The 12,303-nt window shown below is 37.5% G+C and overlaps 1 protein-coding gene across 1 annotated transcript in view; it reads left to right on the forward strand.

The window, feature by feature from the left end:
* The first annotated feature begins 981 nt into the window (after positions 1-981).
* The window catches only part of NET1 (neuroepithelial cell transforming 1), a 37,446-nt gene continuing 26,124 nt past the window's right edge, over positions 982-12,303 (forward strand). The window contains exon 1 of the mRNA XM_090266457.1: positions 982-1,230. Coding sequence (XP_090122583.1) covers positions 1,103-1,230 — 128 coding nt within the window. The 5' untranslated portion in view covers positions 982-1,102. The remainder of the gene's footprint in view (positions 1,231-12,303) is intronic.

Here is a 12,303-nt window from a genome sequence, read left to right on the forward strand (position 1 = left end):
GACTGTACTTTAATTTGGAGCAGAAACTCTGAACACTGACTTTTGTCATGGCCTTGCTGAGTATACAGTTGGTCCATAGCAGGATGGAGGGAGATGGGACATTGGAAACCCAGGGGGCAGCTTCTGTCCCCACACAAATAAACCATGTCACACCACAGTCTTCCACATGTGGGTGGGTCCTTGAAATGCTTTTCTCGTGACCCCATGGAAGAACCTAATTCCCATTGACAACATCTGTATCTCAAAATAATTCTAATGACAAAGTATCATATTTTGGATAGCATATTCTGCCACCCTCCAATGCAGTCATAATTTTATTTACTTGGATAGATTCCCAGAAAGAGAATTATAGTGTTAACTGGGAGGTTACCTTAAAGCCTTGGATATATGAAAAGCAATATTTAAAATCAAGGAATGTGCTCTTTAACAATTATCTTTTTTATTTGAAAAAGTCCTTATTTGATGTTGTGCCTTTTGCTACCTTCATCATTCTCTTGCTGAGGAGAGATTGTCTCTTCACCATCAGGAGACTGACTAGAGGGCTCATAATTAGATTTTAAGGGTTTCCTAGAGACAGCCCTAGGAATATATTTCCATTAACTTTGGTAATTGAGGGTTTATTTCACACGAATAATTAAGCATATGTAGCCAAAAAACAAACCTCATCTTAGGTCTCTACTTTCAACCTCTCTTGTGACTTGGGCTGCGGTAAAAGTCCTAACAGACAGTGAAATATGTTTCGAATCTTGTGGGTTCAGAAATGGAGTCAGAATAAAATCCAAGGTCACCCAACTAATCTGCAGGTGTGTCCCTTCCAACATCTCTTTCCCGCTTCCATTTAGGCTCAGGGAGCGTCCGGGAGCAGCGGTAGAAGGGCAGGGAAGGGAGAGGGGTGGGACTCACGTTTCCTAGCAACATCCCTCTGTCCCCTGATTGGCTGGTCGCAGTGCGGCCGCCATTTTCAAACAACGAAAGATGGTGGCCACGGCGGCAGCGGCGGGTTCCTGACGGAAACTTATCTTGGAACTGAAGTAGTTGGGAGCAGTGCCTGTACCGGCAGGCTTCCCGGGCACCCGGCCACTGCCCCACCTCCCTCTACGCCATGGAACCCGAGCTGGCGGCCCAGAAACAGCCGCAGCCGCGGAGACGAAGCCGCCGGGCTTCCGAGCTCTGCGCGGGCGGCACCACGGGCCCTTTGCCGGATACCCCTAGACCGCAGCCAGACAGCAGGTGAACGCGGAAGCCGGCAGCGACTGGGGACCGGGGCGTCTGTTCGGAGGTTGGGGATGGGGTTAGGGGGAACGAGAGACGGACTGGTCACTTCCCTCCTCCTTCGGGAGGCGGGCGTGGGGCCCGGCCCCAGAGATGGGTGCTTCACACCAGTGGGTACCGGCTGGAATGGGGACGGTTCCGGATTGCAAATAGACTGCGGGGTGGATGGAGAGGGATTGTTACCGGAGCTCGGTGACTTCTAACCAACACCCAACACTTAACAATGCTAGAGCCAGGCTTTCTGACCGTGAGTCCTGGTTCTGCCACTGACCTTGACTAAGGTTAATGCATGGCCCCAGCTTCTTTCATAAAGTGGGGATAGTCATAATACCTGCTCTGGGGATTATGAGTTAAAGCATTTAACTCATACTGAATAAGCATCTCAAATGCTTAGAATCCTTGTCTGGTCCAGAATAAGCATTCGACAAACATTTTTGCTGCTATCGTGTATTTTTAAAAAACTGACTTGGGCATTTTAGTGCTGAAAGAGAGGGCCTTAAAAGTTAATACAACTTCTTTGATATATTGGGCTTTTTGAAATTCAGTGAAATTTCACAGCTAAATATTGGGAAAATTCTGTCCTAACTCCTAATGTAATGTTTTGTTTGCCATGCTTCCTCCACCTAATGTCTTTAAGAGTTGTATTAGTGATCTTAATCAGTGAAACAATTACCTTCACTCACACAAACATACTTAAGGAGCTTTTTGCAAATACTATAAATATTGGATATAAATAACATTTTAATCCGTTTTTGCCTTGTGGAGCCTTAGGAGAATCAATTAAACATTACATATCACCTGTATGACAAGAATATAAATTCATAGTGGTCCTTGTAAGGGTTTTATAATATTTTCCTTTTAACAGATTTGAAGTTAATGCTATCCATTGGTAGAAAGCTAATACTGTGATCTGTGAGCTACCAGTAGTGATGGAACTTACTCTTTGAATCTTGTTTTTTCAGTAAAATTGATGAATTTGTAGCATGGATATCCAGAGTCAAAGGTAGTCTGAAGCCAGGCTAGCTGTTGTATAAACTAAGATTTGAGAATTATTGTTCCCTTTAAGAGAATTTAACTTTTGGGGTGGACTTTTTCAAAACTTATTTTAAACGAATTAGGGCATATAAACATAAATAATTGAGCCAGTTCTTGATAACCCAGGATTGTCTTTATTATTACTACTTCTAGTAATAATTAAAAGGATGCCCCACATTAACTTCTAAAACTATTTGCTCTCACATCGAATGACTACTTTTCAACAGTTTTATTGAGATGTAATTTGGCTATCATAGCATTCACTCATTGTAAGTGTGCAATTTAATGATTATTAGTAACTTTATACTGTTGTACAGCCATCCCCACAATTCACTGTTAAAACATTTCATCGCCCCAAAGATTACCTCAAGTTTGTAGTCAGACTGCACTTCCACTCCCAGGCCTAGGCAGCCATTGATATGCTTTCCATCTCTGTAAGTTTCTGTTTCTGGACATTGCATATAAATGGAGTCATGTAATATGTAATCTTTGGCATCCGCTGTTTTTACAGTTCATTCATATTATGGCATGTATCAATATTTCATTCCTTTTTATTGCAAAATAGTATTCTATCACATAAATGAATATATTACACTTCATTGGAGATTTGAATTGTTTCCAGTTTTAGCTATTATGGATAATGCTGCTTTGAACAGTTACATACAAGTCTTTCTGTGGACATGTTTTCATTTCTTTGGGGTAGATTCCTAGGAGTAGAATTGCTGGATCATATGGTAAGCATATGTTTTAACTTTTTAAGGAACTGCCAAACTGTTTTTCACAAGCTCCTAGGTTTTTAATGATGTGTGCTTTTAGATATTTTTCTCTTCCCTCACAGTTACTTGCTGCTGTCATTATCCCTGTACCCTCACTCCTGAATTTGATGCTGTAGGCAACACAACCTAATAAGTATGTTAGAATTGCATAATATAAAAGCTCGTGGCTAGCTACTCAACTGTGTTTTAGACTAGAGAGTTTTCTAAGATGTATCTGTTATTTGGGACTCTCAGATCAGGTGAGAAACCCCATATGATAGGGAATATAGTCTACATATAATTACAGCTCCTCTGGAATCATTATGAAGTGGGAGAGGAGAAAATTCCTTAGCAGCAAAGATGCTGAAGAGTCAAAAGAGTAGATGTCTACTACATCAGATATTTGACTCAAATAAATGAATTGCTTCTGTTACAATTGTCTTTTTTTTTTTGTCCAATTTGCAAAGAAATTGAAAACCTGAATAGTTCACCACCCCCAAAAATCAAAATGTGTTAAGTATAGAGCATAGTTTAAATTACTCTTGTGCATTAATGGTATCCTTGTAATTTACAGATTAACATTTTTAATTTTAGCTATTTTTGAGTTATGTATAGTAGTTTGTAATTAGGCTGAGGCATTTATTTGAGTTGCACTTGCTGATGTGTAGGAAAAGCTTTCTTAGCTGAGCAGCTACATTTCTTGTTTTCACATAGGAAGTAATTTTCCTTAACAGATCTGGAGACATCCCAAACAATTTTCAGTTATATTGGTCACATTTTGGGTGCTCTTATGCCTTAAGTCTTTCTTCTTGCTAATGTCAATGACCTATGCTGCTATATTTCTATTTTCCTTCCTTTTTTTAAAGCTACTTTTTAAATTCATTTTGGTTTTCTTTTTTTTCACTGCAAACCTGTAAAAATCTACCTTATTATAAGCCAATATCTTTACGTTTTTGTAGTTTTTTTCCTTTTTAATTGGAAGCGTTAACTCATATTGTCTGGTATATTTTACAAAAATATTCATTGATCTACCTTTCTGCCATTTATAATTCCAATTCAGCTCTTAACTATCTACCATGATAGTGAGGGCAGTGACACAAATCATAATCTGAAAATATTTTTATTAACCTTATTGAGATGACATTGGTTAATGGGATCATATAGGTTTCAAGTGTAAAGTTAAATCATATTCTATTACCATATATTTGGTGTTCGGTTCCCTTTACTCTTTACTATCCTACCCCCTTTCCTCCCATAACCATCATACTGTTGTCTGTGTCTAGGAGTTTCAGTTTTATATCCCACGTGAGTGAAATCATATGGTTCTTAGCTTTTTCTGACTAACTTATTTTGCTTAGTATCCATGTTGTCACAAATAGCAGTATTTCATCTTATGGCTGAGTATATATATATATATATATATATATATATATATATATATATATATACACCACATTTTCTCTATCCAGTCATCTATTCAAAGACACTTTGGTTGTCCCACTGTGAATAATGCTGCAGTCAACATAGGGGGGTGCATATATGCTTTTCATTGTTAGTATATAGCAGCAATTCTCAACCACTGTGCTGCAGCACACTGATGTGCCACAAGAGGCGACACTGGTGTACAGCAAGAATTTTTAAAACATGCAATACCTGACTAATTAGTCAGGGGCACTGACCTCTTTTTCCTTAGATTCTCAAATAAAATGACAGCAGCAAACACAACAATAGCTGTCCAGTTTGAATGTATCATAATTATGCCCAATTTTTTGTCAGATCAGCAAAAAATATATTTTTTGGTGGGCCGCAGTATTTTAGTAATTATATAGTTTATGTGTACCATGAGATGAAGTAGGTTGAAAATCACTGGTATATAGGAAGACAGTGGGTTTTCTAGTAGTTTTTGGTGGAGTCTTTAGAGTTGTCTATATACAGAATTATGTCATCTGCAAAAAGCAACACTTTTACTTTTTCCTTCCCAGTTTAGATGCCTTTTATTTCTTTCTCTTGCCTGATTGCTCTGACTAGGACTGCCAGAACTATGTTCAATAAGAGTGGTGAGACTGGGCATCCTTGTCTTCTTGTTCCTAAATTTGGAGGAAAAGCTTTGAGTTTTTCACCATTGAGTATGATATTGTCTGAGGGTTTATCATATATGGCCTTTATTATATTGAGGTCCTTTCGTTCTATACCCATTTTATTGAGTGTTTTAATCATAAATGGATGTTGTACTTATCAAATGTTTTCTTTCTGCACCTATTGATAAAGTTATATTGCTTTTGTCCTTTGTTGTGTTAATGTGGTGTATTACATTGATTTGCAGTCATTGAACCATCTTGTGCCCCCAGGTATGAACCCCTCTTGATTGTAATGTATTATTTTTTTAATGTATTGTTATAGTCAATTTGCTAGTATTTTATTTAAGATTTTGCATCTGTATTCGTAAGAGATATTGGTATGTAGTTTTTTGTGTGTGTGTTATCCTTGGCCTCATAAATTGTGTTAGGAAGTATTGCCTTCTCTTCAATTTTTTGGAAGATAGGTATCAAATCATAGAGTATTTGGTAGAATTCCCCAGTGAAGCCATCTTGTCCTGGACTTCTGTTTTTTGGGAGGTTTTTGATGGTGGTTTCAATTTTTTCACTATTGATTGGTCTATTTAGATTTTCTAATTCTTCATGATTCAGTGTAGGAAGGTTATATATTTCTAGAGACTTATCTGTTTCTTCTAGGTTATTGAATTTGGTGGCTTATAGTCTTTCATAGTATGTTAGTATGATCCTTTGTATTTATAATTCTGTGGTAACTTCTCTTTCAAAGAACCAGCTCTTTAATTTTTTTAATTTTATATATAGTCTTTTTGTTCCCTATTTCATTCATTTCTGCTCTAATTTTTATTTTTTCCTTTCTTCTGCTGACTTTGGATTACTTTTGTTCTTCTTTTTTCTAACTAAGATGTAATGTTAGGTTGGTTACTTGAAATTTCTGCTGTTTCTTGAGATAGACCTGTAGATATAAACTTAGCCACACATCACTACTTCTGCTACATTCCAGAAGTTTTGATATGTTGTATCGTCATTCTCATTTGCCTCTCTTTTGATCTCACCTTTTATTTCTTCTGACCTAGTCTTTTTAGTAGTATGTTGTTTGATCTTCATATATTTGTGCGTTTCTTCCTTTTTGCAGTTGATTTCTCATTTCAAAGCATTGTGGTCAGAAAATATGCTTGGTATGACTTTAGTCTTCTCAAATTTGTTGAAGCTAGTTTTGTGACCCAACAGATGGTCTAACCTTGAGAATGTTCCAAGTGCACAGGAGACAAATGTATAATCTGATATTCTAGGATGAAAGGCTCTGTAAATGTGGATTTTGTTCATTTGGTCTAATGTGTCATTTAAGGCCAATATTTCTTTTTGATTTTCTGTTCGGATGTTCTATCTAGAGCTCTAAATGAAGTATTAAGGTCCCCAGTTATGATTGTGTTTTTGTCCGTTTCTCCCTTTAGTTCTGTTAGTAGTTGCTTTATATATTTCGGTGCTCCGTGATTGGGTTCATATGTATTAAGTGTTATATCTCCTTGATGTAATGTCCCCTTTATCATTATAAAATGTCCATCTTTGGATCCTGTTACCTTTGTTATCTTGAAATTGTTTTATCAGATGTAAGTGTGGCTACACCTGCTTTTCTGTGGATATTATTTGCTTGGAGAATCATTTTCCAGTTTGAGTCTAATTTTGTATTATAGCTTAGATGTGTCTCCTGAAGGCAGCATATGTTGAGGTTTTTTGTTTGTTTTGTTTTTGATCCAGTCTGCTACTCTGTGCCTTTTTATTGGTGAGTTGTCCGTTTACAGTTAGGGTAATTATCGAAGTATGAGGCTCTCCTACAGCCATTTTTTCTTTTGTTTTCTGGTAGCTCTGCGTCTCCATTGGCTCTTTTCCTTTGTGTTTCTCTCTGTTTTTGTTTTCTTCTTTTTTATGCTGTGTGTCTCAGCTTGGGTTTTTTGTGTGTGGTTACCATTAGGCTTATGAAAAAGGAAGTTTCATATATATAGTAGACCTTTTTCTTTTGAATGCATCTAATCTCTGTCCTCTTTTGCAAATTCAGGCCTTTACCTCCACCCCTTTTAGGTTTTTGTTGTCATAAATTACCCTTGCTTATGCTGTAAGTTTGTTGGTGATCCTACTTGAATTTTGTGACCTTTTGTTCTTTGTTTCAGGTAGACTGATCCCCTGAGTTTTTGCAGCAATGAAAGTCTTCTGTATGCCTGGAAAAGTCTTTATTTCTACTTCATGTTTAAAGGATAATTTTGCTGTATATATTATTCTTGGCTGGTCTTTTTTTTTTTTTTTTTTTTCAGTAGTTGGAATATTTGTTTCCACTCTCCTCTGGCTTGTAGAGTTCTGCTGAGAAATCGAATGATAACCTAACAGGCTTTCCTTTAGAGGTTGCTTTCTTCTTTCCCTGGCTGCCTTGAGAATTCTTTCTCTGTCATCCATTTTTCAGTTGTAATACAACATGCCTTGGACAAGACCTCTTTGGAGTGAAGTAAGTGGGTGTTCTGTTTACTTCTTGGATTCGAGGATCTAGCTATGCCAAAGGTTTGGGAAGTTCTCATCAATGGTGTGTTTGAATAGGCTCTCTGTTCCCTTCTCCCTCTCTTCTTCTTTGGTATGCCTATTATTCTTAAATTGCTTTTTCTGATGGAGTCTGATAGTTCTCCAAGAGTTCTTCCATTTTCTTTTTCTTTATGCTCAGTCTCTCTTTTCTTCCCTCTATGTCATTCCTAGATTTTTATCTTCAATATCACTAATCTGTTCCTCCATTTGTTCTGTTCTATTTCCTATCTTTGCTAATTCATTCTTGATCTCTCTTATTGAGTTCTTTATCTCCAGGGTTTCTGTTTGTTTCTTTTTTAAAGTTTCAGTGTCCTGGGAAAGTACACGTTTGGTTTGTTGATTTGTTTTCTGAGCTCATTAAATTACTTGTCTGTATTTTCTCGCATCTCATTATTTTCAGAACTGCAATCTTGAATTCTCTGTCATTTATATCACTTACTTCCATGTCTTTAGGTTTGTTTTCTGGGGTTTTTTTCATTTTCTTTCTGAGCTTCCTTCCTACCTTGGTTATTCATTGTATTTGATGCATTCTTTCTCTAAGCATGTATGTGTCAGTGGCATTTTGCTAGATTAATACAAAGAAGTCTTTCTCTTATTTTCCAGTAGGTGGTGCCAAATCACAAGGGATGTGTGGTGGTGGTGGTGGTGGTGGTGGTGGTGGTGGTGGTGGTGGTGGTGGTGGTGGTGGTAGTGGGTGTCACACGCAAAATCTCGGTGCTGTCCTTCTCAGCCAGATGCTGCTGTCAGTGTAGCCATGGTGGTGGGGGAGGGGTGTGTGTGTGTGGCATGCAAAATCTCTGTGCTGTCCTTCTCAACCAGATACTGCTGTCAGTGTAGTCATGATGCGTGGGGGTGAAGTGGGCTGTCTGAACTGGCCAGCTTCTTTGTTATTTTGCCTTCCCCATAATGGCAACCTTAGACCTCGGAGGTCCCTCCTTGCACTCCTACCTCGGAATTGGTCACAGAATGGGCCCTTTGCTCACAGAAGAAAGCAATTCTGTAGTACTAGTTCTTGGGTTTGCAGATAATGTGCTCCACAATCTGACACCAAGGGCACAGGGAGGCAAGCTTCCCAGGTCTCTAGGCTCAACTACGGCTTGTACTACTCATTCCTGTAGGAATGCCCACCAAATTTCTTTGCTCCTCTCGGCAGAAGGGAGCACCAGCCACAACTAGATTCCTTCCCTCTCCAGGCTGAACCCCACTGAGAGCTCAGGCTGCAGGGTTCATCTCAGCTTGTCTTCCTTCTCATCTTTGCCTTTTGCTCCCACTTTCCCTCCTTTAGATGTTTCAGTGTGTGGATCTCTCAGATGTGCTTATGCGTTGAGCAGGGAATCCTTTTTTTGAGTTACAGCTGTTCAAATTGTTGAAGCTTCAAGCAGATCTCATGCCACCACCATTCCTCTGACATCACTCTGAAAATATAATTTGACTTAAGGATGCATTAGCAGGATGATTCTCTTGGAACATCAACTTTACCGTTGCAGCTATGCTTTGTTTAGACTATAACTAAAACACATTGTTCAAAAACACACCAAATAATAGAAAAGAAGGTATGTTCGAGTCCACGGAATAATCACAACGGGGTTAATAGGAAAAACAATTTTACATATCAAGCTATTTCCCTCATACATTATTTATTTTTATGCTTGAAATGGTATAATTGTTTGGATGTATAAAGGGATTAGAAAAAATTCTTGAAAAAATCAAGAACCATTACTTATTATTTTATACTTTAAACTTCCCTCCAAGTGGACTGTATTGTGTATCTTCTAGAAAGGGAAACTTTACTCCTAATGCTTTATGAAATCAAAATTTTCCCACAAGGATTTAAGATAGCTGTTACATTTTGACTCTGACCCCTGTGAAAAATGACTATGCCGTTCCAAGATTTTTGAAAGTTGGCATTGTCTTCCATGTTTTCTGGGCACAACTTGTTTTGGGCTTACTTTTTTCCATGGGTACTCTAAATAAGTACTTGTTATTGAAATGGGAAAAAATAGCATTACTGTAAAGCTGATTATAGCTAGTGCTGGAAAGAATTTTGTCATCCAGTTGGAAATATTTTCCAGTTTGTTTTCCTGTTTAAAATTCCTAAGAGCTATTTTTCTTTCCAGCTTTCAGACATCAAATTTATCCTGAGGTCAGTATGCTTAATTCTAGGGAATAAAGAAATAATAGCTTTGGTTTTGTGTTCTTCTTAACACTCTTCTTATACCTGAAAGGCCGTGTCTGTTGGATATTTTAAGTGCCACTATGATTACTACTTAGAATTAGAATAAATATTTCTATTAGATTAAAAATAAGAAATCATAATTGCTTTTTCTCAGCCCAATCCTCACTGAAGGCTGTGTTTAACCATGTGGTATATAGCAGCACTTACCTAGAGCAGCATTTTTTAAAAGTGTAATCTAGCCCTGACTGGTGTGGCTCAGTGGATTGGGTGCCAGCCAGCCTGTGAACCAAGAGGTCGTTGATTCAATTCCCAGTCAGGGCACGTGCCTGGGTTCTGTCACCACAAATTGATGATTCTCTCCCTCTCTTTCTCCATCCCTTCTCTTCTCTCTAAAGATAAATCTTTAAAAATATATAAATAAAAGTGTGATATACAGAATCATGGTATGAAGGTCCTGTTTTTCCTATCTTGTAGCATTATAATATTTTTACCTATGTATTGTTTAGTCATATGAATTATAATGTACTTCAGATGTCTCTTTATCTTAAAAACCTTGTTCCTGTGTTTTATTTAAAATTATACTGTTTTCTTCATTGTTGCTTGACATTTCTGCAGTGGCAAAATCATTTTTTTAAGTTATCTTGCTCAGGAAAGAAGTCCTCAAAAAAAAAAAAAATTGAGCTCCAAGAGTAATAAAAGGCTTACAGTGTTTTAATCTGTTGAAGAGAAACAACAGGCCCCAAATGGAGTCGTTTGTGCCAAGCCCCATCTCAGCAAACCAAGATTTATCATTTACCTAATTGCAGTTTCAAACACCCCCACTCCCCCCCCCCCCCATCCCAGAATGTAACCTTTAACCAGTCTCCATGGAATTACTGGTCAGCACTAGTGAGATAATCTGCTGATAGGTCTCCTCCATTCCCCTCAGGAGAGTAGCCTTGCCTGAAACAATATATTCTTTACTAATAGTGTCCTTTTCCCACCCCCTTTCTGCCTTTAAAAGCCTTCTGTTTTGTACAGCCCTTTGGCACTCCTTTCTATTTGCTAGATGGGATGCTGCCTGACTCAATAGTTCAATAAAGCATATTAGATATTTAAAATTTACCTGGTTGAATTTTTGTTAATCTTTCTCATATAATTATTTATGAAATATTTGCTTTAAATACCTTAAGATTTTTCTGCATCGATTCCTAATTTTTATTAGTGGCATCATGTTTCACTGTGTCTAGAACCTTGGTACTAACTGAACAGGCATAGCAAGGAAAAGAAAAGAAATTACCCGTTTTGTCATCAAACCCTCTTTTTAATCGTCTTTTCTCAAACCTTGCTGCTATTGCAATACTCATCCCCTTACCATCTATCCTAAGCAATATTGGAGTTTCCTCCTAACTGGTCTTCCTGACCAGTCTTGCTTTCTTCCAATCCACCTTTCTCTTTACTTAGAATTCAATAGCTAATAGCTGCCACACACTTTCAAGATTAAGCTTATTCTCTTTAAGGGTTGTGTGTAAGTCCTTTCATTATGATCTAGCCCTTATTTCTTTTGATTATGAAATATAAGGAACTACTTGGAGTTTCCTGCATATATTCATTTCACTCCTCCTTATCATGTGCTATTCCCTTTGCCCAAAGAGCCTTCCTGGCTCTTGTATGCTTTGTTAATTAGCTTTGTTTCTCTTTGATGCAGCTTTTGTATTACTTAGTAATTAATTCTTCTATAAAGCTGTTTTGACATCCTCTTTCTCCTGGAGTCTTTATTTTATGTTTCTTGTCAAAATATAAACAAAATTCTGCTTTTATTTAGCTTCAAAAACTATGGGAGCCCTTGCATTTGATTTAAATTTATAAATTATTGTCGGATAAAACAGCCATCTGTGGTGTTTCTGTAACTTACAGTGAATAAAGACCTTGAGAATCAAGGATGAGGTATGGACAATGGACTGGTAATCCAGAAAGCTAAACAGTACCTTCTATAACATTTGGCCCCAAATGACCAGGACTGGATCAATAATGCCAGCTTCCCCAATTTTTGTCATCCCTTCTAATGTAGAACCAACCAGCGCTAAGTACACCCCAATCAATTATATAAGATGCTCTGCTCCTAATTAGCCTGCCAACAGCCTCCATCAAGGCATGTTTGAAACCCTCTCTTTTGTACTATAAAGGTTTCCCTCCTTAGCTTATGTTTGAGTCTGCCTAAATAGAGGTGCTAATGCTATATAGCAAGCTCTGAATAAATAGCCTTTGCTTTTCTGATTTAGTTGGTCTTTATTTACTTCCACAAAGAAAAAAAAAACTATGTTTACATCTGAAGCAATTAACAATAAGTATAGTTTATAAACAGTTTTTTTCCTGTGCTATTTTAGTGGTTTTTCTCCATGCTTTGTAAAGATAGAGGTTTATATTTTATAAAGGTGAAGACAAGTGTTTGTCATAATGACACAGA

Source organism: Furipterus horrens, unplaced genomic scaffold (genome assembly GCF_987537825.1).
Source record: "Furipterus horrens unplaced genomic scaffold, mFurHor1.1.pri manual_scaffold_2, whole genome shotgun sequence".
In the NCBI taxonomy this organism is placed as follows: domain Eukaryota; kingdom Metazoa; phylum Chordata; class Mammalia; order Chiroptera; family Furipteridae; genus Furipterus; species Furipterus horrens.